This window comes from Trichomonas vaginalis, chromosome I (genome assembly GCF_026262505.1).
Source record: "Trichomonas vaginalis G3 chromosome I, whole genome shotgun sequence".
NCBI classification, from domain to species: Eukaryota; Parabasalia; order Trichomonadida; family Trichomonadidae; genus Trichomonas; species Trichomonas vaginalis.
Window position 1 is genome coordinate 23,005,641 of NC_067203.1, and position 27,265 is coordinate 23,032,905.

Here is a 27,265-nt window from a genome sequence, read left to right on the forward strand (position 1 = left end):
CTGAGCCAAGAATATCATTTGCTTCCTTTAGTGTATTTTGTGCTTCTCGTAAAGTATCCAATCCCGTACGTGCATTGTTTGCTATACGTCTTACAGTATCTATTTGACTCCTTGTTTCTTGCATCCAACCAGATAAAGTTTTAATAGTATCCGAACCATTTGAAATGAAGTTCAAAGCATTTTTAACGTCATCTAAAGCTTCTTCACCAAGTACTGCCCATATCTTTCCGATTTGGTATTGAAGAACTCCATATGAAGCAGCTGTTAAACCAGTATTTATAAGGTCCCATATCCATGATTTAGCAGTTTTTCCATCCTTTCCATCCAAACCGTTCTCGCCTTGAGGTCCTTGTATTCCTTGTATTCCTTGTATTCCTTGTGGTCCTTGTGGTCCGGTGTCACCCTTCTCTCCTTTCAGTTCATCTTTATGTTCGTTATAATATTCTAATGTCATAAGGTGTACATCATTACTGCTACCAGCAACGCCGAGAATTTGTTTCTCATTCATGACTAAATTCTTTAGGCATTAATGTTGTCGTCAAATCGAAAGCTCTTTAACAATTCAATGAGAACATTCAGTACTTTCACTAATGAGGCATCTACTGTAGAATTTATATATTGCACCGTTCCATCATTTATGATGGAACCTTGCTTTGTAATGAATGGGTCATAAGTGTTAAAAGTATCGAAATCAATGACTTTTTTAGTTTTTCCATCGTCAATGACTAAATCATTGCCTTCAATGGTTAAAGTTGAGTTTTCGTTTACTAGTTCATGTGCTCTTCTTGCTTCATTTGTTTCATACGCATATGCAGCAATAGTCATATTTTAATGAGAATAAAATGTTGTTCTATTTGCAAAGTACAGACCCAAACGAATACGGGACAGTAAAGCTACAAACAAACTTAGGTCTTCAGAATGAAGCGCTTGCTTTCAGAGTTGTTGACTTCAATACTATCGCAACTTTTGTCATAACAGATGAAACAGATTTCATAGAGATTGAAATAGATGACAAAAGAAGTTTTATAACATTTCCTAACAGAGCAGAGTATAGAATAGATAAAATTGCTGGAGTCATAATACTCTCATAAATGAAGAAACTATTGACAACATAGATGTCGAACTCTCTTCTGAGGGAACATTGAAGTTCAGTAGCAAGAAAGAGTTCAAGATAACACGAATGAGTCATAGAGTTCAACTTCTTTTAGGAGCATACCATATGACATTTCCTTTGAAAAGTGTTGACAAAACGATTGAGATGAAATCTGTTCCATACGTATGTTATGGTAATTGTTTGTACATTGAGTCTAAAATAGCTAATGTCACAGGCATTTCAGGAGTTAATAGTAAAGGTTCAGTAGAATATAAATCCTTCTGTTATGCAGTCAATTCAATGTTCATTCCAAACGTTCCTGTCATAGCAACTCATTTAGGTAAATGGGTTCGCATTAGTCCTCATAATTTGAAAGACATGCAATTCAGACTTGTTGACTTTCAAGGAGAGCCTGTAGAACTGAAGGCACCAGTGCGAATGACTGTTGAAGTTGACTTTTTAGAAAATATTAAATGCAACAGCTTACAAGAGAACTCAGAGCTAAAAATATAAAGTATGAATGTTATGTATTAGGTCATGAACTTTGGTTGTTGCTGTTTGATGAAACAAATGAGTTAGTTATGTCAGTCAAGAGAACAGAAAAATATTGTGTTAGTGAAAACTGCACCAAGTCAATAAGATTAGGTTTGCATTATGAAGATGAGTTCGATACTGTTGAAGAAGTTTTGGATAGATATTACAAATTGCTTTAATTTACTAAAACATATTTCAAGCAAAGTTTATATTCTGTTGAAAGTTTTGTATACTCGTTCGAATATTTATACTTAAACTCAACTCCTGTAGTTCCTGGTGTTTCAATGATGCGGATGTTACCTATTTTCATGAATAGTGGAGTTTGACCACAGCATTCGATTTCAGGGTCGAGATAGTCAATGACACATTGTTTCCTGTTATTCGTGAGATAACATTTTCAAGGTCCTCCTTTGTTAGAATTATTTGGTTCTTGCTTATAAGATTTGTCAAAAGCTTCTTATCGTCTTTGAGTAAAATTGTTTGGTATAACTGAAGAAGGTAATGGTCTACGTTATCTGAAGGATTTGTTTGAACATTTGTGTAAGGGTTGTCGTTGGCTTCTCTTGAAAGAATTTGGTCCAGTGGTGGATACTCTAACTTAACATCTGATGTAGCGTTAGCGTTTGAAGCTGAGTTTAAATTCACGGATTTCAGTTCTGGTTCTTTTCTTTCAAACACTCTGAACTATAGTTCTTTATGACAATATTGTTTGTCGTTCGTGAGTCAACATTTGATGTTGGTTCAATTGGAACATTAACGGCACCAGCTAAGATGGATTTGCTTCTCATTTCATATAGAATAAAAACCTTTTATATGTATGAAATGAACAATATACTCGACAAGGGTTTGAATGTAAAGCTAACGAATGAAAATATTGTTGAATTCACTGAGACAGGTGCTGTGTATAAAGATGTAGAACTACTGAACAAAAGAGCTAAGGGAAGAAGCAGGAATATGAACAAAGGGTGGAAGCCTATAAAAATTTATGTCAATGATGGCTCAGGAGGTTCAAACATAAAGTATGCAGAAAGTTATAGAGTTTATGCTCTCAAAGGTGAAAAGCCTTCATTTAAGAACAGCTATTCTAACGCATATCCTCAAAAGCTAACGGATGGGGAAGTGGATGATATGAATGACAGCAAAAATATTAACAGAAATGGCGACAGAGATGCATGGAATTTGTTTACCATCAGTCAATTGAAGGTTAAACTTTAAAACAATGTTGGTCGTTCCCATGGAATATTTTTGACTTTAATGGTATTAGTCATGATATGAATCTCAAGGTATGAACGAGGAGAGATGAGAGACTTATATGCTTCCCCAAATTTCTTCAAAAGGTAATGTTATACCTGACTGTTTCCAAATGAGTTCAATATCATAACGTGAGAAACCTTGAAAGATAACGAAGTCAGTTATGAGACGTTTTATATTTAAAGCAAGGAAACGCCATGTTTGCATAAGTATTGCTACAGTTAATGGTAATGTCTGACTTTAGTTATGATGTTAGCTAATGGTGAGTCTGGTTTTGACACTAAACCTTTTCCGGCGAAGTCGTCGCAAACGAGCAGAGTGTTTGAAGGATACTTTTTGAAGGGGTATTTTGAAAGTTTTGATAGAATGTAGTTTGTCAGTCGTTTCGTTTCATATCGTAAACTCCTGAGTATTGACGTAAGTGGTGTTTGTCAATAATTCTTTCCATCTCCTCAGAAGTCTTTTGCATTCCTGACTGTATAAATTCAACGATGGCATAATATTTCCTCTTACGTCGAATGTAACGTTGAAGAAATTCAATGAGTTCACTGTCTGGAACTTTAACGACAGAGGCTTGAACTTTTGACATAAATGTTTTCGCTGTTGAGTCCATAGAGTCTGAAGTTGCTGATATAATGATTTGGTCATAGTAAGAGTCGTTTCCTAAACGCTCTGTTATGAGTATATGACGAATGAGGTTAAATGTCTTACCTGAACCCATCTTTCCACAATAGAAATACACACCATTTGAACAGAACTCATAATCTTTGCTGAAAGGAAGAATGAGAGAAGAGTTAAGTTTGTCTGTAGTTTCATTCATGTCTTCATCTACGTCATGTATTAAATGCTTCATTTTATCTCCATTAAAAATGCAAGTCAGAAATATTCAGAACATAGCACCGAGTCTAACTGACAAGAGTATAAAGATATACTATGAACACGTTATGATGAAACCAACCAAAATTCAAGAAAGTCAGTATACTTATGAATATCCAAGACACTGGGTAGAGTATGTAGGAGGTGAGAAAGCTATTGAAATCAGACAGGTTCGAAGTATTCCAGCAGGAAGAACAATATTATTGAAGAACTTTAATGTTTTGAGATATAATGATGAAACAAAGAAGCAAGATAGTTTCCCTGTTGCTGTGTATGTGAACTTAGATACAGGAGATGACATGAAAGTTTTTAATACAAAGCTTCAAACGGTAGTGAGAGAACAACTGACTGCGGAAGGGCATCCATTACCTTCAGAAGTTACCATAGCATATAATTTTGAAACAAACTCAATAGATTTTAAAGTCATCTCTGCAAAGAAGTCAGGTTTACATTTAATGAAGCAGATGTATATTCGAATGAAAACTTCAAAGCTATTGCATGGTTAGATAATGACGATTGCTTTAAGAAAATATTTAAATTCAGTGACTCAAAGATGTCAATAGATGACCTTCGTGGAATGTTACCATCGACGTTTACAGTAGAAGGTTCAGCAGGATTGCTTACAAGATTGTCAATTGGTGGTATTTGGTCTCGTGAGAACATTGTTATAAAATCCAGTATAAGTGAATTTGCTGAAGAATCTATATTATGTCTTTCAAACTATGTATTCGCCACCGAAGCATTATAGTATAACAAACTTTGTCAGTAAGTTTAACATAAGACTTGTCGAACCTTCTTCAATGAAAGATGTTGTGCTACCTAAAGATGGAAAGGATGGACTCATTATTGAGATGATTTTAATAGCATATTAAATGAGCTTGTTCTTGAAGGTCATTCATGATGAAATAACTGTTGTAGAAGATGTTAGCAATTGTTCAGACATTTTGAAGCGTATAGATGATATAAGAAATAAGTTAGATAGACCGCAAAGCGGTGAGGCGAAGCCCGTGAGAATGTTATGTTTCATTGACTTTCTCCAGTAACGAGAACTTTTATGAGATAATATTGAAGAGAGATGATTTTAATATGGTGTAAATGGTAGCTTGGGCAGCTTTAGGCGCAATGGGAACAAAAGCATTAGCATTTGGAGCAAAAGCACTTGGAGCTTATGACGCAGTAAATAAAATGAGTGGAGGAAGGGTTTCGAAGACATTAGATGCAAATAAAGGGAAGATTGGAGGCTGGGTTGCAAAGAAGTTAAGATTAAATAAAATAGGGCTCATAAATAAAGCATCCAATTTGGTTGCGACTGAGTCAGAAAATGCTTTAGGAAAGGACGATGAGTTTGCAAAACACGCAAAAGACTTTAATGACCAGATGAAAGGTGAAACAATGCATTTAAATAGAGTCGATGGAACTAAAGAAAATGTTTCTTCTCCACCCAGCGGTTTATCCATACGGACCTTATGGAATGTATGGAAACCCTTATGAACGACCATTTGACCCATTGACTGGTGGAAGTAATTGGTATCATTACGGACGAAGAAGAAAGACAGTCAAGTTGGAGACAGACGTGAAGAAAGCAACTAAAAAGAAACCAAGGAAGAGAGTTATAAAGCAATGAATTCAACAGGGTGAAAAAACAGGTGAAAAAGAGGTGAGATCTCACCACTTCACCTAAATTTATTTTTGTGCTATGTTTTCATACGTGTGAGGGTGGTGATATCATTAATTTTTAAGTTTATTTTTTTATAAATGACAGAACAAAAATATAACATTCTACTCAGCAGGAATGAGACCCTTACTGACTATGTATTCGTTTAATGCTTGATGAAAACAATGGTACATATTATCGTATGGGTATACACAACGTCTGTTTCCATCGTCGTCGTATATGTAGAGCTCAAATCCAGTCCAACCTTCTTTTGTACAATATGTAGCTTTATTTAAGTATGCATTTATGTAGATAAGGCAATTTTCTTCATCGCTCCAGAAATAATTTTTGTTCTTTGTTGAAATAGTTTTCGTTCCTCTGCGACCATAAGGAATGTATGCAATAAATTTAGCATCATAAGGTATTATAATATATTCAGGGTTTCTTTCATCGTCAATGGGTCTGTCTTTGTTAAAATGCATGTTTCTCAGTTTTACTTGAGTTTTGAATAGTTCACGGAAACGTTCTGGGAAAGAGTCATAGTAAATGTAGTCAGACATGTCTTTGTAATGAAATAAAAAATTAAAAAAATAAAAATAAGGTTATTTTTTATTTAGTGAGGACGGTAGTGAATTCGTTAGTGAAGTCGTTTATGTGTCAAAACCGCTAAGTGGTGTACGGAGGCGCGCAGTGCCTCAGTACACGACTTAGTCTTACTAACTTGGGTTCACAAATGGACACCCATAGTTTCCAAAGTTTCTTCCATTGGATCTACCTGCATGAATGAAGCGTTTAACTCCAAAATTGCATGCTATTTGGACAAATCAAGAGCCTGGAAGAACATTAACATTAGAGTTAACGTTGCAATCTTAGAATGGAATGATTCAGAGCATTTTCTCGGAGATATACAAAAAGCATTACATCTTCCCCACTTCCAGAAGATTGTGTCAAATCATTTGAAGAGAATTGTTACTCCAAAATGATATTGAAACAAAAAACTGTTACAAAAGGTTCTAAAAAACAGAACAAATACAAAAAATCCATTCAGAGTGTACCAGGAGGAGATTATCAAGTTTTCAAGTCCGAATGGGAATCAGAACACGAAGACATTGATGACTTTGATTAACGAAAATTACATTTTATTTATTGTTTTTGTTTTTAATTAAATTATTATTATGCTCATTTTCTTATTTTGATTTTTTCTCATTATGATATAAATAATTTATTAATGCATTTATCCAATAATTATGCTATGATATTTTTATGCCTTATTTCATTTCTCTTATATTTGATAATCTGGTAAAATATAGTTCAGACTATAATCATTTTAGATTATTGATATATTTATATAGGTTAGAATAAAATTAGTTTCATTTTCTACTTTTATTTTGAATTAATAATTTATAATATCAAATATTATGGCGTAACCTCTCCTTTAAAATATAGATATATATAGGCCTATAGTGTTTATTGGCACTCTCAAAACTCTAGAATTTTGAGTTTACTATACCCTTAAACCATTCTTTCATCATGTTTATTGAATTGCGCTTTGAATTTAATGAATAAGGATTTCGTGGTCAGAGGTAGGGCAACGATAGGTCAAAAAGGCTTCTCTGATAGATTTCCTTGCCTTTTGGATATGCTATAATATATAGCCTAGCATGATAGGATATGATGTCAAAAGTTAGAACATAACTTAGGATCTTGAGAAAAATGAAAAACAAAAATTACATAAAAAAAGAAAAAATTTATCTAATTTGTTTTTTTGGACCGAATAAGTAATTTTATTGAATTTCAATACGACACATAGATTTTATTATTAGTAATAAATATAATGGTTTACTATTAACAAGGAACCTAAACTAATGAAAATTTGATTTCAAATATTGTATATGATTATCATAGATTACCAAAATATATTGCTATTTATGAGGATATAATATTGATTATTAGTAAATCGTATAAATTTAATAAATATACCATGAATATTGAATGAATTTCTTGATTCATAGGGGTAAAACGCGCTTTTATATGATTTAGACAGAGAATTTATGAGATGTAAATAACACAATAAAGGTTTATATTGAATATTTTCTAAAAATAAATCGAAATTATAAAAAACAATACATTTATTCATTGAAACTACTTGGACAAATATGAAACAAGCATTCAGGCAATACTTTTGAGACTTCAACGCATCTGATAATTTTTATATAACTTCACCTCTTATGCTTAGAGTGGAGGTATTGAGATCGTATAAGTATAGATGAGCTCACATTCAGATATGATGTGTGAACTTCTGTTTTCACTGCAATTTTGAATCAGAATAAACTCAAAACAAGAATAAAATGATATACTCACTCTCTAAATGTGTTCGAGATTTAAAGTTGTATGAATAAAACGATTCATCTTTCGAAGCCTCCCATTTAATGAGAGACTTCGAAAGATGAATGTATTCATGTAGATGAAATACTATATATGACCATGTGTGATACTAAAGATATCAAAATGTTCATTTTTAAGTGCAATAGAAGGGTTATCTCTCGTAAAATCTCAATTGAAGGAAGATTTAGAAAGAACTCCTTTCCTAAGTAGATAGTGTGTGGTTTCTGTCTTTTGGTTGATCAGGAACTATGAAATTAAGTCGGACAGAAAGAAGTTCTTTCCAAAACAGACTCCAAATGAGTTGTTCGAAAAGAACTTCCTTCTGTATATGGATAATTGTAGTTACCGCACTGAAGTATGTGATTGTGATGATGGAGTTCTCGATAAATCTAAAATCGGATTAAGATTAATTGAAAACTCAAGTAATTCTTTGAAATCTTGTGTTGTCTGGCACTATAATAACCAAAGAATGAGAATATTATGTTGAATGATGAGTACGTGTGCTCGGCATTCGCCGAGCGAATTGAGTTTAACGTACTATGAAAAGTGACAAATTTGGGCTTTTTTTCCTAGGGTTATGATCTCTTCCTTTCTGCTCAATACGACAGAAATGAAAGAATGAATTTGTACTTCCTAATTGATTACTACAATCTGTATCTATCTTTAACATAGAATTAGCTGCATTGTGATTTATACTCCAGAATTATTCAATTTAAGATCAACCTCGTAAATTTTAATCATATTGCACCAATACTCCTACGTTGAGATAAGAACATGATTATACTGTTGTAAACAGAAATTCATCATGTTGTAAACAGAAATTCATCAAAAGTGACACCTCAGAAAAGCTAAAATATTGAATTTTTGGAACTTTTGATAGAGCACGTTTTTAAATATTAATTAAAGTAAATGTATATTTTGCAAAGATTCTTTTTAATAAAAAAATAAAATTTTGAAGAAGAACACAAAATCTTCTGAAAAATAATATCACATAAACTCATATTATTTTCTAATATATAACTATTTTATATAAAAATCAAATTCAATGATCTTAAAAGCGAAGGATAAACCTCAAAATTTACGAATATAATGAGTGGGAATATAATGCTTATCTATCATAAACCATATGAAATATCAATTTTTTGCTTTACGCCTAATTTTTGACGACAATTAGCAAAAAATGTTAAATGTTAACACTCAGTCCATTTGAATATGAAAAATAAAAATTGACTTTGATTAAATGTTTTTATTTATCATGCAATTCTTCTTGCGACCAAAGATTTGAATAAAATTTCAAAAAATAAGATAGCTTAAAAAATAATATACGGTAGTGTTTACTAATAGATGAATAGTATATAAATTCTATTAAAATGGATTTGATCCAAAAAAATATAAAACCAAAAAATAATTGTTATAATTTAAATGAAGAAGTAATTTAAAACGATTTTATTTATGATCAAATTTTATATATTTTTTTGGATCAAATCCATTTTAATAGAATTTATATACTATTCATCTATTAGTAAACACTACCGTATATTATTTTTTAAGCTATCTTATTTTTTGAACTTTTATTCAAATCTTTGGTCGCAAGAAGAATTGCATGATAAATAAAAACATTTAATCAAAGTCAATTTATTTTTCATATTCAAATGGACTGAGTGTTAACATTTAACATTTTTTGCTAATTGTCGTCAAAAATTAGGCGTAAAGCAAAAATTGATATTTCATATGGTTTTATGATAGATAAGCATTATATTCCCACTCATTATATTCGTAAATTTTGAGGTTTATCCTTCGCTTTTAAGATCATTGAATTTGATTTTTATATAAAATAGTTATATATTAGAAAATAATATGAGTTTATGTGATATTATTTTTCAGAAGATTTCATTCTATATGCCTATGAAAAGTACTCTCAAAACTAACTTTTTCCTAATTATAATTAAATCTAGAATATTGTATTATGCTTAGTATTATTTCATTTTTCTCATTCAATTTAGAATTTACAAATGTCAAAAAATTGAGAGCTGTCACTTTTGACGAATTTCTGTTTATTACAATACATACCAAAGCCCCATATTAAAAATCAAAATTTAGCACCTCCATTATGCAACCACATTATTTGTCGCAAATAAGTATATTTACGCATATTATGATGCATATTCACACAACTCGTATACATGAAAAGTTATTAAAATCAGACAAAATTATTGCAATAAGGAAAAAAAACTTTATTATATATGTTAGTAATGAATTACAAATATTTCTACAAAGAATGCTCAATACTTCATATAATCTTCGAATATTTCTTATTACAAGTTAATACATTTTGACTCGAACATGATAAACAAAAGCTGACACACTGATTACTACATTTATGAAAATATAGTACATTTCCATTCATCTGTTTACTTGTTTTTGTTGGAATAAAATCATTTTTTTTTCTTTCATGAAATAAGAATTTTGTTGCGAAAGCAATATCTCTAACAATAATTAATACATTACGTCAACTCTGGAATGAGTATTTATCAAATATGATATCAAAAATCAAAAATTAGTTGTTTTTTATGAGTAAAAACGATGTAAATTGATTATTTGACTAATTATCAAATACTTTGATTTTCCAAATTTTTTTCGAAATTGATTTTTTCATGTGAAAATTCAAATTGTTTAATTTCATTTTTGAAATTTTAAAATTTTTTTTGGAATTTTGAGTTGATCAATTCAGCAGAATTGATAATGCTATTGCTTTAGGGCATACCACAAGGTGATGAATAAAAGGTGAACATTAACAAATTATTTTAAATCACAAATATCATCCTCATCAACTTTAATTCTAAAAAGAACTGTACTGAATTATGAAAATGCATGATTTACATTATTAAAATCTTTGAATGAAAATAGTACAGATAAGTTTATTCATTTTTAATTAGATTTAAACGAAAACTACTCCATATTAAAATTTAAGTCGAGAAATCGTATTTTGTTCTTATTTGTTAGCATTTTGTAGACATTCTAATCTTGAATTAATTTGTTACATGATATTATTAACAAATTTAACTGAAAAAATATGTTAATATGGAATAAACCATGATTATATAAGCTATCAATGCTATATATACATATGTAAAAGATTCATATTAACTCAATTAACAAAAATGATAGATTTTCATAAAGGTTCAATCTAGGTTCGTCCGAAAATTTTGATTTTTATATAGAAGACATAGTTTCATATACATAATTAAATTTTCAAACAAATTTGATCATACCATTTATTAAGCAGATAGTATATTAATTACTATCAGTATAAAAATATAAAAATGATTATATTTAATATTCTGCATTTTAGTCAAAGAGTTATAAGCCTCAAGTGATCGTTATCACCTTCAATGCACGTATACTTTATTGATTCATAGATATTTAATCTATGTTTGACATGTTGTTGTCGTCATTCGTTTTGTTCCCATTCTTCCTAAGTTAGAATTAGAGAATACACCATCCACATCATCTAATTTGGTCCTCAGCGATAGATTGGTTCATTTTGGAGGAGTCCCATCAGACAGTTTTCGAGCACCAAATATCAAATTTTAATGTATACAAATCTTTAGTGATTTATCTCTTTTATGATGAGTAAAAGGTTTCTGCTCATCAACATTTGATTTCCGACATATATGATTTCTAATTGCAATTATTTACTTTCTTTTTATAATCTAACTCTGTGACTCATACCATAAATTAATTATTGGAAAGTGTCAATATGTTTGGCACAACGCATGGCGGAAGATACCAAACCATGCAGGGAATATGATACGTTTAAGATCTCCGAACTTTTTTTCCAAAAATTTTCTATCGTTGCCCTACCTCTTCGTGGTCTGATTTACAGTTGTATTGAAAAATATTCTTTTGAATTTGTTGATCCTAATGTGCTTCTTTCAATTGTATCAAGCTCAATACTCAACTTCTTTGAATTAAAACAAAAGCTATTTATTTTTCATTCAAATTGATCCCAAATTTTCATAATTGATAATGTTTATATTATCTTATTTTTACTATCTTTCTATGCATTATAATTTTTTTTAAAGTTTCACTAGTATTCAAAATATCAATTCAGAACGCAATTTACATCTCAGTTAGTGCAGTCAAAGAATAAATCAAAAAAGTATTTATAAAAAAAAGTTTATTTTTTACTTTTTCTTTTTGGGTGGAGTTTTCTCTGGCTTTTTCTTCTTTGTATCTTCTCCAGATGGCTTAGAAGGTGCCGGCTTAAAGAAATTATCCATTCTCATCTGAGTTCCTTTTCCACGTGCTTTAACAATCTTAGCACATGCAGCTTCAACTCGACTTTCTGCGAACATTCTGGAACCACATAAAAATTCTTTGACTTTTTCAACATCAGGCTTTTTCCATGTGAGATTGACATCTGTTGTAACTTCATGATTGAAGAAAAGTTCTCTGGCCCTAACATAGTCAAAATCCTCAGGCAATTCATATTTTTTATCAAGATTTTTGATAATTGTCTCGATGTTATGATATTTTTTGATTAATTCATAAGCATGCTTTTTTCCAATGCCTTTAATGGTGTCACAGTAGTCACAACCCATTAAAATGCAAAAATCCACAAATTCTTCCCGAGTGAGTCCTGATTTTTCCATCATAATCTTATAGTCAATTTGAAGTAAATCATCACCTTTTGCACCATATGACAAATGTCTAATAAGTTGTGGCGTTGCAAAAGCAAGTGAGTCCATATCTTCTGTAGCCATTGCATCAACAAGTCCTGCTTTATTTAATGCTGCGCATTCCGCTTCAGCTTCGCAAGGAGCATCCACGTAAGGAACTCCAAGACATTCCAAAAGCTGCTTGCATTCTTCAACTTGAGTTTTATCAAGGTGTACCGTTCTCCTGGAAAACTTATCAATTGCTTCTTGATCCCCAGATTCGATTGCCTTTTCAAGTTCCTTTTGAGCTTCCTCACGACGTTCAAGACGCTTTGCCAATTCAGCGCCTTTCATCTCTGGCGGCTTTCCATCAAATACGTAAACTGGTTTCACACCACTTTCAATAAGTCGAACTGTTCGACTCAATACACCTTGAAGATGAGATGTAGTATTGCCTTCAGAGTCAACGAGCTGCTGTCCAGTGTGTCTAACAGAAACGAGAAATTGATAAATTGATAACGAAGCATCAATAGCTATTTTTCTGCCAAACAATGACTCCAACTTGATTGTTTTAATTGCCTCTGGAGCAACTTGTTCTATCCATTTCATCAGATTCTTAATACCCATTTCGGAACCTGATTATAATTGTACGTTTAGTTACTTTTTTTTGTGAACGAAAAGATTTTGAGATCATATCAAACACTTTTGTTTAAGTTTAAACTATAGTCATCACTGTTATATAAAATATGATACTATAAATTAATGGAAATTCGAAATTAGTTACAAAAAATTAAATTCACTCTGATAACATAGTACAAGCACTGTATGACTTACAATATATAAATCTAAGTCATATATATGTATTGGATATTATCGATTGCTACAAAGATGTGGTTTTATTTAAAATATAATTAAAAGATTTAGATTTAATAATACAATCATTTAACAATTCAGTAGATAACCCACAAACGTTACTAAACGGAGAACGGATCAAATTATTAAGAAAATGAGAACGAAAAAGCAATTAACGAATTATCGCTCCTGCTTAATAAATATATTATTGTGGTAAATCGATGGAAATTAAAAAATACTAAAAAATTGAAGAATTATGTTGATATCAATTGATATTTTAATTTGTAGACTTCTTGCAGTCGACAATGAGGTTTTCACCGTTGGATGAAAGAACTGTAACAACAACCTGGTCGTTGGTGTTAACGCACTGATTGAAGAGGTCAATAACACGCTGGCGCATTTCATTGCCCTCTGGTGGAAGATCAACATCCTCGCGGAGTGTGCCATCAAGGGTAAGAAGCTGTGTGTGGTCATCATCAATGTTAATGAGACCATAATCGGAACGGTCAACAAATGGAACTTCGATTTCGTGAGATGTTGGAAGGTGAGTTTCATAACGACGGCCTGTGAAAAGATCTGTGCCGGCAATGCCTGCCTTGGCGTGTCCGTGCTTACCTGTCTTGGACTTTGTGATATCGACAACACGGCATGGACGGCCTTCGATGAGAACGTAGCCACCCTTCTTAAGCTTGTTGACTGGAATTGTAGCCTTTTCCTGAGAGCCAGCATCAACTTCTTGAATTTCTAAATCATGATGAACCTCTTCTTCGGCTGAAGACATGAGTTTAATGGCCCTAGTATTCAAAAATAGTCAAAATTCTGTAATTCAAAGAAAAAACGGTTTTGATACTGAAATGAGAGTTCATTTCAATGAATTCTAAAAAAATTATAATAAATGTGGAAATAAAAAGGGAAAGACATTTGAAAATCTTGCTAAAAATACGCGGTTATTACTCAAAATAAAGGATAATATCTGACAATTTTTATCACTTTTTTTGATGTGGCAAATATATGAAATTTATTTCATGATCTTTCTTTCATCACCAACGATTTTATTTACAATAAATATAATAAGTTGCAATGATTTCAAAATCTTATATGACTTTTCTTTGAAAGCATATATAATCGGAGCCACATATATCGGTATTTAAATTAAATCAAATAAACGTATCTAGATTTAAATTAGCAATGAATTTCCATCTGGAAATGAGATTGAATTGTGTATATGAGCGATATGACTCGGCTATTTGTTGTCGTTACCAGTGCTTGAACAAAGATTACTTTGAAACAGATAATTTTTCCTAACCATTGAAAAAAAAAATTCTTCTGGATTAATCGCTTTACATAAGTATAGGATAAACAAATTTACATAATTCGAGGAGAATTTTCCCAGATTTTTTTACCCGCAATAATTTTATTACTTAAAATCATATTACCATTTGTTATTGAAGAATAATTTCAAAATGTAAAATTGTGTTAAAAATATTTTACATTTTTATACAATTTTTGTGATATCTCTGAAAACAACCAATTTTTGAATTTCCCCAATGAGGTCAAGAGGCGTGGCCCTTCGTGAATTTCGCGAAATGTTTGCGCCTTATTGTTTTCTCAAAAAGGATACCATACCGATGCAAAAGCTTGAAACGGGAGATTATGGTTATTCCAACATTTCAAAATATTCTATCACGAATCGCAATATAGTAATAAAACAAATATATTATGCAGATAGTGATCAAGAAAAATTAAACAAATTATTTTCTCAATATATTTTGCTCATGAGAGCTACAAATAGGTATTTAAATCCCCCTATCGGATTTATATTTAACAATCCTATTATTATTGCTTCGAACTATATACCAAATGGAAATTTATATGAAGCCATTAAGAGCGGTAGGCTCAATCCAACAGACAAAACCAAAATTGCAATGGGAATTGCATACGCTTTGCGTAGATTACACAAAATGCACATCGTTCACGGTGACCTCAAATCTCGGAACATTATGCTTGGAGATGATATGCGCCCTCTTGTTTCTGACTTTGGATATGGAGCTATAGCTTTAGCTTTACAGGTACCTATTCAATATCGCATAAATGATCCTTACTGGTGTGCTCCAGAAGTCCTTACTGGAGCTGTCCCAACATCTGCATCAGATGTGTATTCATTCGGTACCTTAATTTCCGAACTTTACAATGAACAGGTTCCAGCTCAAGGAGCAGCAGTACTTGCACGTACTCATCAAGAGTTTATTCCGTCTTCTGCACCAAAAATTCTTCGTGCGCTTGTCCAATGTTGCACAATGGAAAATCCAGCACGGAGACCCGATTTTCGTCGAATTTACCGACTTTTCAAAAATGGTAATTGCTATTTCCCAGGAACCGATCTCACATCCGTCAAAAAGGAAGTTATAGCCATCAAAGCTGATATTCATAAATCTCATAACAGATTTACACCTCTAATTCCTTCTCCTTTGCCAAGCAGAGAGCAGATTCAAGACTTGATAAACAAAAACTCACAAAAAAATCAACAAAGAAGAGCTCAACGACTTGTAACAAGCAAATCTGCGTCAATTGGCGTGAAAGAAGCACGTGCTCTTCCAATTCAAGGTACATTAATCAACAATGCAACAGAAGGGAAGTTTGCTGCACTAAATGGAAAAATGTCTCTTAGTTTGAATGCAAAATTAAATATGCAAATTAAAGATTCAACAATTTCAAAATTAAGTTCTCCAAAAGCCGAAGACAACAATCCTATGTCTCTTGCAAATAAAACTGTTAACATCTCTCTTCCTAATCATGGAAACAAATTGCTATCTGATGGATCAAAATATTTACGATTACCACATAAATCACGTTATCCAAGAGTTCCAAACTCAATGAATGAAATTTGTGTTGTTGACAGGATCTTCAAAACAATTTCTGGAATTAAAATTGAGCGTTATAAAGGCTATGATGCAAAGGCAAAGATAACTCGATCCTTGTTAACAATAACAGCCCTATTAAAACAAGGTAATATATCAATACCATGCTTCCAGAAAGAAGATTCACCTTCAGGATTCAGTCTCTCCAAACAGGTAATGCCATTTTTGAGGCAAAGGCGAAGATTAACTAAATGAGGGTGAGAGATATTTTATGTATTTTTTTAATAAATGTTTATTATCGTTTTCCATCCAATTTTCTTTTTATTGCATTCGAAATAAATGATTTTTGACATTGAAGTGAGGTATATATATTTTAGAGACTTTTTATACAGATAAATTTGTATAGATATACAATCTTTCATGGATATTATTTAAGAATTTTTTAGCAATGAGTGTGAGTAAGCTTTATGATATGGTACCTAAACTAGGCCGAACAACATAGTTAACAAAAGGCATTGCTTTGGCACATACCTATACAACCTAAATATAGGTTTGAATAATATACACTACGAATATATGTTTCAATATCATTAATATCTTTACTTTCCGGCACCCTTAAATCAAACAAATATTGAAAAACTAGCTGTTTTAATTGAATTCAATATTTGAATCATTAAAAAATAATATAGAGTCGAATAAATGGTGAATTTTTTTTTTGAACAAATATTGAATGCTTCTTTATGTTGTTATTATTATATACCTGATATTAATTATTTCGTCAACAAAAAAAATTTTCAAATCGTTGAATAAAAAAATCTAAGTATTAAAATAGTCTTAAATAGATTTTTTTTGACAGAAGAAAAGTTGTGACGATAGACCACTCTCAGAAAAGAGCTTTTAAAGTTATTTTTGTTAAGCTTTTATCTCCTTGAATATTAGTCTTTTTTGGATTTTCATATATCATTGTTCTTAGCTATAATATGCGACTTATCTTTTGGCATCAGGATTGATCGGGAAATTGGGATCAACTCATTCAATTTTATCCCGATTAATCGGGATAGATTTCAATACTTTACGGATCGGAATGATTTTAGGTGAAATGAAAATTTAAAAAATTCATATCTTTCTTTATATTTGTTTCTAAGGGTATTCATTTATATAGCATTGAAGTATATATTATTAGCTATCATTACATATCGGTCAAGTTTGATTTGGACTTAGGATGTGTAATGCGAATGCAAATTATTATTTTAATTTATAATTAAAATAGCCCAACTTGTAGTATAGTCTCTAGCAATGTACCTGTCACACTATGGTAGGCTTTAAACTTGATTTTAAAGAACAAGCCAAATAATCAGATTTTAAATAATGAGAATTTAATGTAGTGAACACTTATTTAAGTTCGTGAATGAATCTATATCCTTTAGTAAAATACAATTGAATAGGTTTACACTCAAAATATATGAGTTTTTATCTTCTAGATATTTTATCGATTTCAAAATTAAAGTCAAAATCGATGTTATAGTGTTTATAATAATTGGGATTTGTCTGATTGCATTATGACATTATTAGAATGTTTGAAATCGATTTCTTAAATTTCAAAATAATCATATGTATCAAAAATTTAACATGTGGTAAGATTGTTATATGATTATTTTTTCGGCTAATGATATGTAAACTAGTAACAGCATGTAGAATGAATAAGAATAAAAAGAAAATGAGAAATTATTTAGTAAAAATTGAATAAGAAAAAATTGAGAAGTATTCAAAAAAATAATGAATTATAAAATATTGGTTTTATATAGTATATTAATATTTCACAATTTTATTTTTGAATGTGTTTGAAATGAATTGAGAAGATTTTATATGAAAATGTATTTATGAAAATTGCAGAATGAGATTATTATAAAGAGTTAACAATAGGTAATATTAAAAAGATGGTGAAAGATGAAATAAGATATTAGATGAAGAAGAAAATAATAAAGAAATAAAAAAGATAAAGATTAAAAAAATAAATTTATGATAAAAAGAAAGTGGTGGTTAAATGTAATGTACTGTGAAGTTGCGTTTAGAAATATTGAGAAAGGTGAAAGATAAAAGAATATGAAATTAATTGAAAATAAAATAGTAAAATTAAGTAGGGAAGGCATTGTTTGCTTTAATATTATATGTAAAAGAGATATTGATATAAGGTAGAGATATAATTTAAAGTTTTGAATCAGAATGTCTTATTGAAAAACAGATTTGTCTGATCACAAGCACTTAAGACTTTTATAACAATAGAAATGTGTTTATGATATTGAAATAGTCAAATTACAATTTTTTTTTCTAAGATGTCTTATTGAAAAACAGATTTGTCTGATCACAAGCACTTAAGACTTTTATAACAATAGAAATGTGTTTATGATATTGAAATAGTCAAATTACAATTTTTTTTTCTAAGATGTCTTATTGAAAAACAGATTTGTCTGATCACAAGCACTTAAGACTTTTATAACAATAGAAATGTGTTTATGATATTGAAATAGTCAAATTACAATTTTTTTTTCTAAGATGTCTTATTGAAAAACAGATTTGTCTGATCACAAGCACTTAAGACTTTTATAACAATAGAAATGTGTTTATGATATTGAAATAGTCAAATTACAATTTTTTTTTCTAAGATGTCTTATTGAAAAACAGATTTGTCTGATCACAAGCACTTAAGACTTTTATAACAATAGAAATGTGTTTATGATATTGAAATAGTCAAATTACAATTTTTTTTTCTAAGATGTCTTATTGAAAAACAGATTTGTCTGATCACAAGCACTTAAGACTTTTATAACAATAGAAATGTGTTTATGATATTGAAATAGTCAAATTACAATTTTTTTTCTAAGATGTCTTATTGAAAAAGATTTGTCTGATCACAAGCACTTAAGACTTTTATAACAATAGAAATGTGTTTATGATATTGAAATAGTCAAATTACAATTTTTTTTTCTAAGATGTCTTATTGAAAAACAGATTTGTCTGATCACAAGCACTTAAGACTTTTATAACAATAGAAATGTGTTTATGATATTGAAATAGTCAAATTACAATTTTTTTTTCTAAGATGTCTTATTGAAAAACAGATTTGTCTGATCACAAGCACTTAAGACTTTTATAACAATAGAAATGTGTTTATGATATTGAAATAGTCAAATTACAATTTTTTTTTCTAAGATGTCTTATTGAAAAACAGATTTGTCTGATCACAAGCACTTAAGACTTTTATAACAATAGAAATGTGTTTATGATATTGAAATAGTCAAATTACAATTTTTTTTTCTAAGATGTCTTATTGAAAAACAGATTTGTCTGATCACAAGCACTTAAGACTTTTATAACAATAGAAATGTGTTTATGATATTGAAATAGTCAAATTACAATTTTTTTTTCTAAGATGTCTTATTGAAAAACAGATTTGTCTGATCACAAGCACTTAAGACTTTTATAACAATAGAAATGTGTTTATGATATTGAAATAGTCAAATTACAATTTTTTTTCTAAGATGTCTTATTGAAAAACAGATTTGTCTGATCACAAGCACTTAAGACTTTTATAACAATAGAAATGTGTTTATGATATTGAAATAGTCAAATTACAATTTTTTTTCTAAGATGTCTTATTGAAAAACAGATTTATCTGATCACAAGCACTTAAGACTTTTATAACAATAGAAATGTGTTTATGATATTGAAATAGTCAAATTACAATTTTTTTTTCTAAGATGTCTTGTTGAAAAACAGATTTGTCTGATCACAAGCACTTAAGACTTTTATAACAATAGAAATGTGTTTATGATATTGAAGTGCTTGTGATCAGACAAATCTGTTTTTCAATAAGACATCTTAGAAAAAAAAATTGTAATTTGACTATTTCAATATCATAAACACATTTCTATTGTTATAAAAGTCTTAAGTGCTTGTGATCAGACAAATCTGTTTTTCAATAAGACATCTTAGAAAAAAAAATTGTAATTTGACTATTTCAATATCATAAACAATTTCTATTGTTATAAAAGTCTTAAGTGCTTGTGATCAGACAAATCTGTTTTTCAATAAGACATCTTAGAAAAAAAATTGTAATTTGACTATTTCAATATCATAAACACATTTCTATTGTTATAAAAGTCTTAAGTGCTTGTGATCAGACAAATCTGTTTTTCATTAAGACATCTTAGAAAAAAAATTGTAATTTGACTATTTCAATATCATAAACACATTTCTATTGTTATAAAAGTCTTAAGTGCTTGTGATCAGACAAATCTGTTTTTCAATAAGACATCTTAGAAAAAAATTGTAATTTGACTATTTCAATATCATAAACACATTTCTATTGTTATAAAAGTCTTAAGTGCTTGTGATCAGATAAATCTGTTTTTCAATAAGACAAGTAGTATATGTTGACGGGCTTTGTGACTTTTTTTGTAAACGTAAGAATTCATACAATATTGAACGATTTTGTATCATTATTTTTAACATATGAAGTAAAAAATGTAAGATTCTTACAGTTTTTATTCTTACGTTTTTGAATAAATCAAGATTTAAAAATTTTCAGAATCGTAAGAATTCATACAATATTGAACGATTTTGTATCATTATTTTTAACATATGAAGTAAAAAAATGTATGATTCTTACGGTTTTTATTCTTACGTTTTTGAATAAATCAAGATTTAAAAAATTTTCAAAATTGTAAGACATTTACACTCAGCCCATACATAATGAAATAAAAAATAAAATTTTTTAAAAAATAAACTTTAAAAATAAATTGAAACTAATGATTATTTGAATTTATGAAATCAATTATTTGATTCATTCTTTCTTCAATCTCTTCTATTCTTTTTGTTAAATCATCTATTTTCATTAATGAGGTGATTCTTGATTGAGGAATAGATTTCAAACTAACCACTCCTTTTATTTTTGAAATTTTGAATCCATCAACTTTAAACATTTTATTCAATTTACATGTTGTCAATTCTTCAAATAGTTTTTTATTATTAGCATAATAGTCATTAAATTCTTCAACAGAAGAAAAAATTTTTATTTCAGTAATTGGTTTAACAACGTTTATTTTTTGTTGAACATTTTCACTTTCATTTATTTCTTCCTCCTTTGTTTCATTTATTTTTAAAATTGGTTTCATTTATCATTAAATAAAAATTAGAATATAAGTGATGAAATATATTTTTTAATTAATATTAAATCAGAAATGGCGGCAGGATTCTTTAAAAAATTATGGGATGGAATTAAGAAAGCTGCGGGTTGGGTTTATAAAAAGGTTATTAAACCTGTTGCAAACTTTTTGGCACCAGTAGCGAAAACGGCAGGAACTATCATAGGTGGAGTATTAGGTACTAAAGCAGGTAATCCAGCGATGGGAGCACAAGCAGGTAACGCAATTGGTGGAATTGCTGAAGGAATACTTAATAAAATAGGGGGTAAATAGTGGAAAAATAAATATTATTTTTTCTTAGTATCGGTTGTAGTCTTTGATAAACTTTTTCTCCTTTATTTAAAATTTCTCTTATTGGGCAGCTTTTGGCGTTATTGATTCAGCAATGTCACTAATTGCTTCTTTATTCTTAATATCCAATTTGCTCCCTTCTTCATTGTTTCCCAAACTTTATGCGCTCCTCTTTTTACTTTATCCCATAATTTTTTAAAGAATCCTGCAGCCATAGTTGATTATTTCATTAAAATTAAAAATTCATTTTCATCTTTTAATTTTGATTTTTTATTTAATAATAAATGACGACTAACTATTTGGTGCCAAACACTAAACCGATTAATGGAAATGTGTTTCATTCATTCGAAAAGATAAATGAAATATTCGCAAAGAATGACGGTAGAAGATATTATAGAGAACTTGAAAGTTCATGCTATGACTCTGATGCTCCATATTTTGATGATAAACAAACTCATTTAAGAATTACAAATCCGGCTCATGATGTGAACCAATTAGGTGACACATATATTAAACGCAAAGTTAAAGCAACTCTAGTTTCAAATAAAGCTTTCACATGTGATACCGCTTTTAAATGCATGCGTTTATTCGTTGGTTACAAATCATCAAATCAAAGCTTTAAACAATTAGAAGTAGAAACCGAAAGAGGTGATGCCGGTTATCTTCAGATGGATTGCGCCCGTGAATCTTTCGCATTTGCAACATATAAACCAAAATCAGAAAGGAAAGTTAAAAAGTTTGTTCATTCGTTATATAATAATGTTCAAAAATATGATAACTCAGTATGTGGTAAATATATTGACCCTTCAGAAGTTTTCAAGAAAGCAAATGAAGAAGTTGATATCACTTTTGATATGATTATTCCGGTAAATGATTTGTTAGCATTTCAGGCGTTCGATGATTATCCTAAATCATTTGGTGAAATCATTCTTAAATATTATGTTTTCAGGGATACTTTAGTATTTTGTCAGGTTGACCCGTTAAGAGTTGCTGATTTACAAAATTACGTTTATGAAAAGATAACTGATGAAGATTATGAAAAGATTATGAATCATGTTTATAAATATGATCGCAAATTCCAACAAATCGGACTTCCTGCCAAATTAATTACAACCATAGCCGATACATCTGCTGACGCAACAGTTGATGATGTTATTATTTCATGCACAAAGATGGAAGTTTTAGAGGATAAATGCATTACACCAGGATACGGTTTAATTGAAGAATCAGTTAAAGCAATACCACGTTTATTCAGTAAGGAAGATCCATTCATGATTCCAGCTCAACATATTGACGTTCGTTCACTAAATGGAGGTTGCATCACTCCTGAAGGTATCAGCTCAGATTTCTCATACGCTCTTCATAATGTTACAGATGTTGTGTTAACATTTCCGAAGAATGCAATGCAAAGAACGGTTTTAGAAAATCCAATGCTTCGAGGTCTTCAGGTCACTATAGATTCCAGAAACTTCCCCGATCAAGCGATGACCACAATGGGCGACATATTCTTTACACGTATGCTTCAAGCTTCTGATTTAGATGGAGTGAATGAATGCACAGAAGAATACGAGGACTCATTAACTAGACCACTGAATGCAGATGATGGCAAGCCATTAGTTAGAACATGGAAAGACCAAACTTCATTCTTATGCACTATTCCAGTTCAACGTGATGGAGCGGGTATATTCTTTGATGGATTAGAAACTTTCAATTCACAAGTTACAGTACAAGTGAAAGCTTATCCAATCATTCAGGGTGAAAATGACACTTACTGTTCAAAAGTGACAAATCCTCCTCAGGTTTGGTTTACTAGGACTACGTATTGGACATGGACACCGGATGAAGGTTTGAAATATCATCCAACAGGTACACCACCACAGTATAGAAGTTCATATGATGAAATATTGATGAATAGAAATGTTTAAAATTATAAATTTATTTTTGATTAAATGGATTTCAATTCTGAAGAATTAACAGATGTATATAATACCTACATAGATGATATGATTAATGAAGCATTGAGTGATAATAGAAATGCTCTATCTAAGGAAAAATTAATGAAAATTCCATATTCTGAATGTTACTTAAATTCAATCACTGCAGCAATTGGTAAACAGAATAAAGGTAAAACATTAACGATATTAAAACAAATTATCATTATTGCTAACACTTCACCCCATTCACATGTGTTAATTTATATCAACCGTTCAGGTTCACCTTCAGATGATACATTTGAATCTTTAAAGCATTTAATCAAAATTCCAATTATTTATTTATCACAAGAAGAAGCAGAAGATTATTTAAAAAACTTTTTAATGTATAAAGAATTATATAATACAATCAAGAAGCAAGGATTAGAGGATAAAATTATTAATAAACAAAGGGATGAATTATTTGAAACACTTTCTATTTCAAATTTTGATAGAGAATTTTTGCATTCACTCATTTTTCTAGATGATGCAGTGAAATCAAAACTAATAACAAATGAGAAATCATATTTTAATCAATTATTAACTCAATGTCGACACATTCAGTGTTCATTCTTCATGGCTGTTCAATACTTCAAAGCATTAAGCACAAACATTAAATCAAATCTATCAACCCTTTTCATTTTCAGTGGGTTTAGTCGTCAACAGTTGAACGTTATGCTTTATCAAGTGAATTTACCAATGAGCATTAATGAACTTTACACACAATATCAACAATTAGGTGAACATGGAAAAATAATAGTTGATTTAAATAAAGGTTCCATTAAATTTGATTAACTTTTTATAATTAATTTTTATTTTTTATTTATAATTAAACATGACAGAAATAGCAAATCTTCTACAGGTTCCATTAAAACGAGGGACAAACAAAAAGGGTGCATATGATAGAACTATGAAAGTTCCTGATGGAATGAAAGAATTAGTCCACATTGTTGCCGGTCTTCAAAAGGATGTTAAACAAATGAGAAACGTTTTAACATTACCAGAAGCTCAAGCATATGCCAAACGTCATGGACCAAATTGGGAAGCACATGAAGCAGACATTACGGGTCCAAATGGAAAACCTGATGGTATAAATGAAGTTTTCGTTACTGATGGTCAAGGTAATATTAAAGTCATAAATGGGTATAAATTAACAATGACGGATTATCCTAAACGTAAAGCATATAATGAACGTTATCCTATGCAATTTGATGAAAATGGAAAAGCTGTTAAACAATACATTGGAGAAGGTGAACATGGTCCAATTAATTCATACCGTCATAATCCATATTCTTATTTCAATGAAGAATTAAACGCTATTGAAGAAGGACCGGATGGATTACCACGATATGTTAATCAGTTTGATGGTCAATATGCAAATTTGAGACCTGAAATTCCAGCTAAGAAATTCTTTAAAGTTGCTTTATTCGATCCAGTGTTCAATGAACAGAAAGAAGCAATGAAAGCAGAATTTAAACCAATTCAAGTGGCAAGAATTTCTTCATCTTCACTTTCAGAAGCGTTCAAGGAATTGATAAAGAAACCACTTTATTCTCAACAAGGTTATAACTTTGATTTAATTAAAGAAAGTGATAGACGTAAATTAGAAAAATCAGATGGTTTTAAGAATGCATGTAATGAAATGATTAAAGATATTGTAAATGATAAAATAAGACTGGAAGAAACTCAAAGCAATATCAATAACATAATTGGTGCAGTTACAAAGAAAGTATAAGCAAACAAGGATGAACCTTGGGATATTACCGTAACAACTAAATAAAACTTTAAATATATTTTTCTTTTTTTTATTCGATTATAAATGAGAAGACGTTTCACTAGTCAAAAGAACACAAACGCAAAAGCAGAGATTACGGTTGGTTATAACGTAAATGATGATAAATCACGAATTATTCAAAATGTTAAAGTTAATGTTAGCCCCGAATTAACAAGGTCAGCAACTCAACCAAATTTATTAACTCGTGACTTACCGAAGAATGAGGAGGAGCAAAATAAAGAAGATGAACCCGGTAAAGAACCCGTTGAAATCCCCACATATCCAACATACCTCCCACCTCTTTCATCAAACATCGAGAACCCAGGAATCTACGATTCCAGTCGCAATGCGCCATATAAAATAGACATTAATTCAGAATTAATGAAAATTTACCGTGATATAATAATTAATAATTATGATTCAATAATAAATTTAATTGACCAATCCGGTTTAATTATTTTACCTTATGAATCATTAATTCACATTATCGCCATTCTTTGTGATGTTCAAGATTCAGACGTTAAGATTCAATTTTTCATAGATGATGAGGTTTCATGCTGCGGAACAGTTGCAAAAATAAATCCTATAAAGGATATTAGCACAATTAAGATATCAAAGAACGGAACAACAACTGAACTTCATTTAACATATAATGATATTTATAATAAAATAGTTGATGAATATAAAATATCACTTGAAAAATTCTTTGTTAAGGCCATTTAATATTCAAGCATTAACATTATTGAATAATAATCCTTTGAATCATAATCGATAATAATTGACCTTTCACCAGTTTCTATCGTTTGTTTTATTTCTTTTTGTTCCCCACTATCTGGATCGGTCATTGTAATTGTTTTTGTTATAGTATCAGCTTTATCTTTAACTTCAATCTTTTTTCCATCAGGATATTTAAACCAAAATTCCAAAAATTCGATATTGTCAATCTGTTCATATTTTAATCTATCAATTACATTTTTAATACCATCTGAAAATCTTATGAAATGGTCATTATATGGGTTTGATTGAACTAAATTTGAATGAAGTGAAATATAACCCGATGATGAATATGACATTGACTCATATTTTCTGAAAAACTAAAATTTATAACATGAATGAATTTCTTATTCGTTGAATTTATGAATTCTTGAGGTAATCTTATTCTAGTTTTATTTATCACCGGAAAATAACGCTTTACCATATTTTTAATCGTAATAAAAATGTCAATTATCAATATTATTTCGAATAATAACTGTGAATTAAATTTAACAGTTAGCGGAATTTATAATGTTACTCTCGTTTCTGTGAGTGGTAAATTTAATCCCATTCTTTTAGACCCTTCAGATTATATATCATTTATTAAAGATGACCATGAAAAAACGTGTGATATGTATATAAATAATGTGATAACGAAATGGGATATTAACATGATTTTAAGTTATTTAAATGAATCATTTATCGTATGGTATGAAGAAAATTTTAAATCAAAACCTGATAAACTTTTTGAACTTGATGAAATAAATAACCTTATTAAATTCCCACTGAAAATTAAATTTTGTACTCCTCATCTTCGTTCATTGTTGGGGATATTAAATTTTGAAAAAGATGTTGGGGATGTTTTGTATTCTGACACTGGTTCCAATTTCATTTTAATCAAATGTGATAAAGTTAATACCCCAATGAGATTTTCACATCAAACATTAGACCCTAACTCTTACCCATCAATACAAAACATTTTATCCATCAACTTAAACACATTTTCTTTATCATATCCGTTTCAATTATCCGGGAATTCATTTATTCTTCATTCAAAAGATTTATCAAATATTAAATTAGAGTAACTGACCTATTTGATTGTGATTTAG

At 30.0% G+C, this 27,265-nt stretch overlaps 9 protein-coding genes and 1 pseudogene across 10 annotated transcripts, besides 29 other annotated features; 7 read left to right on the forward strand and 3 right to left on the reverse strand.

The window, feature by feature from the left end:
• Positions 1–4,203: part of a mobile genetic element that runs on past the window's edge.
• Positions 1–6,059: part of a mobile genetic element that runs on past the window's edge.
• On the forward strand, positions 1,181–1,606 carry TVAGG3_1034650 (uncharacterized protein; the record flags this gene model as incomplete). Its single annotated transcript, XM_051255309.1, has 1 exon — positions 1,181–1,606. One exon carries the CDS (start codon positions 1,181–1,183, stop codon positions 1,604–1,606), a length of 426 nt encoding a protein of 141 aa, XP_051080883.1.
• TVAGG3_1034660 (uncharacterized protein) lies at positions 3,748–4,145 on the forward strand (the record flags this gene model as incomplete). The annotated part of the gene is made up of 1 exon (XM_051255310.1): positions 3,748–4,145. A coding segment is annotated over one exon (398 nt), but the record flags the coding sequence as incomplete, so codon positions are not given.
• Positions 4,850–5,375, forward strand: TVAGG3_1034670 (annotated as a pseudogene). Its single transcript has one exon. A coding segment is annotated over exon 1 (526 nt).
• Positions 5,534–5,968, reverse strand: TVAGG3_1034680 (uncharacterized protein; the record flags this gene model as incomplete). The annotated part of the gene is made up of 1 exon (XM_001289710.1): positions 5,534–5,968. The coding sequence occupies one exon, from the start codon at positions 5,966–5,968 to the stop codon at positions 5,534–5,536; it is 435 nt and encodes a 144-aa protein (XP_001289711.1).
• Positions 6,060–6,898: 839 nt separating the features above from the next.
• Positions 6,899–6,920: a mobile genetic element.
• Positions 6,921–8,283: 1,363 nt separating this feature from the next.
• Positions 8,284–8,331: a mobile genetic element.
• Positions 8,332–8,599: 268 nt separating this feature from the next.
• Positions 8,600–8,637: a mobile genetic element.
• A 1,179-nt stretch (positions 8,638–9,816) lies between these two features.
• Positions 9,817–9,853: a mobile genetic element.
• A 2,125-nt stretch (positions 9,854–11,978) lies between these two features.
• On the reverse strand, positions 11,979–13,099 carry TVAGG3_1034730 (endonuclease protein; the record flags this gene model as incomplete). Its single annotated transcript, XM_001294156.2, has 1 exon — positions 11,981–13,081. The coding sequence occupies one exon, from the start codon at positions 13,079–13,081 to the stop codon at positions 11,981–11,983; it is 1,101 nt and encodes a 366-aa protein (XP_001294157.2).
• A 461-nt stretch (positions 13,100–13,560) lies between these two features.
• On the reverse strand, positions 13,561–14,100 carry TVAGG3_1034740 (initiation factor 5A; the record flags this gene model as incomplete). The annotated part of the gene is made up of 1 exon (XM_001296813.2): positions 13,584–14,087. One exon carries the CDS (start codon positions 14,085–14,087, stop codon positions 13,584–13,586), a length of 504 nt encoding a protein of 167 aa, XP_001296814.1.
• Positions 14,101–14,853: 753 nt separating this feature from the next.
• On the forward strand, positions 14,854–16,524 carry TVAGG3_1034750 (protein kinase protein; the record flags this gene model as incomplete). The annotated part of the gene is made up of 1 exon (XM_001296812.1): positions 14,854–16,419. One exon carries the CDS (start codon positions 14,854–14,856, stop codon positions 16,417–16,419), a length of 1,566 nt encoding a protein of 521 aa, XP_001296813.1.
• Positions 16,525–17,160: 636 nt separating this feature from the next.
• Positions 17,161–17,226: a mobile genetic element.
• Positions 17,227–18,387: 1,161 nt separating this feature from the next.
• Positions 18,388–18,429: a mobile genetic element.
• A 51-nt stretch (positions 18,430–18,480) lies between these two features.
• Positions 18,481–18,539: a mobile genetic element.
• A 51-nt stretch (positions 18,540–18,590) lies between these two features.
• Positions 18,591–18,649: a mobile genetic element.
• Positions 18,650–18,700: 51 nt separating this feature from the next.
• Positions 18,701–18,759: a mobile genetic element.
• A 51-nt stretch (positions 18,760–18,810) lies between these two features.
• Positions 18,811–18,869: a mobile genetic element.
• Positions 18,870–18,920: 51 nt separating this feature from the next.
• Positions 18,921–18,979: a mobile genetic element.
• A 51-nt stretch (positions 18,980–19,030) lies between these two features.
• Positions 19,031–19,086: a mobile genetic element.
• A 51-nt stretch (positions 19,087–19,137) lies between these two features.
• Positions 19,138–19,196: a mobile genetic element.
• A 51-nt stretch (positions 19,197–19,247) lies between these two features.
• Positions 19,248–19,306: a mobile genetic element.
• A 51-nt stretch (positions 19,307–19,357) lies between these two features.
• Positions 19,358–19,416: a mobile genetic element.
• Positions 19,417–19,467: 51 nt separating this feature from the next.
• Positions 19,468–19,526: a mobile genetic element.
• A 51-nt stretch (positions 19,527–19,577) lies between these two features.
• Positions 19,578–19,636: a mobile genetic element.
• A 51-nt stretch (positions 19,637–19,687) lies between these two features.
• Positions 19,688–19,745: a mobile genetic element.
• A 51-nt stretch (positions 19,746–19,796) lies between these two features.
• Positions 19,797–19,854: a mobile genetic element.
• A 51-nt stretch (positions 19,855–19,905) lies between these two features.
• Positions 19,906–19,964: a mobile genetic element.
• Positions 19,965–20,001: 37 nt separating this feature from the next.
• Positions 20,002–20,059: a mobile genetic element.
• Positions 20,060–20,110: 51 nt separating this feature from the next.
• Positions 20,111–20,169: a mobile genetic element.
• A 50-nt stretch (positions 20,170–20,219) lies between these two features.
• Positions 20,220–20,277: a mobile genetic element.
• Positions 20,278–20,328: 51 nt separating this feature from the next.
• Positions 20,329–20,386: a mobile genetic element.
• Positions 20,387–20,437: 51 nt separating this feature from the next.
• Positions 20,438–20,491: a mobile genetic element.
• Positions 20,492–20,545: 54 nt separating this feature from the next.
• Positions 20,546–20,586: a mobile genetic element.
• An 818-nt stretch (positions 20,587–21,404) lies between these two features.
• Positions 21,405–21,641, forward strand: TVAGG3_1034980 (N-acetylmuramoyl-l-alanine amidase family; the record flags this gene model as incomplete). The annotated part of the gene is made up of 1 exon (XM_051255311.1): positions 21,405–21,641. The coding sequence occupies one exon, from the start codon at positions 21,405–21,407 to the stop codon at positions 21,639–21,641; it is 237 nt and encodes a 78-aa protein (XP_051080885.1).
• A 1,367-nt stretch (positions 21,642–23,008) lies between these two features.
• Positions 23,009–27,265: part of a mobile genetic element that runs on past the window's edge.
• Positions 24,465–25,046, forward strand: TVAGG3_1035000 (uncharacterized protein; the record flags this gene model as incomplete). Its single annotated transcript, XM_051255312.1, has 1 exon — positions 24,465–25,046. A coding segment is annotated over one exon (582 nt), but the record flags the coding sequence as incomplete, so codon positions are not given.
• TVAGG3_1035010 (uncharacterized protein) lies at positions 25,449–26,126 on the forward strand (the record flags this gene model as incomplete). The annotated part of the gene is made up of 1 exon (XM_051255313.1): positions 25,449–26,126. The coding sequence occupies one exon, from the start codon at positions 25,449–25,451 to the stop codon at positions 26,124–26,126; it is 678 nt and encodes a 225-aa protein (XP_051080887.1).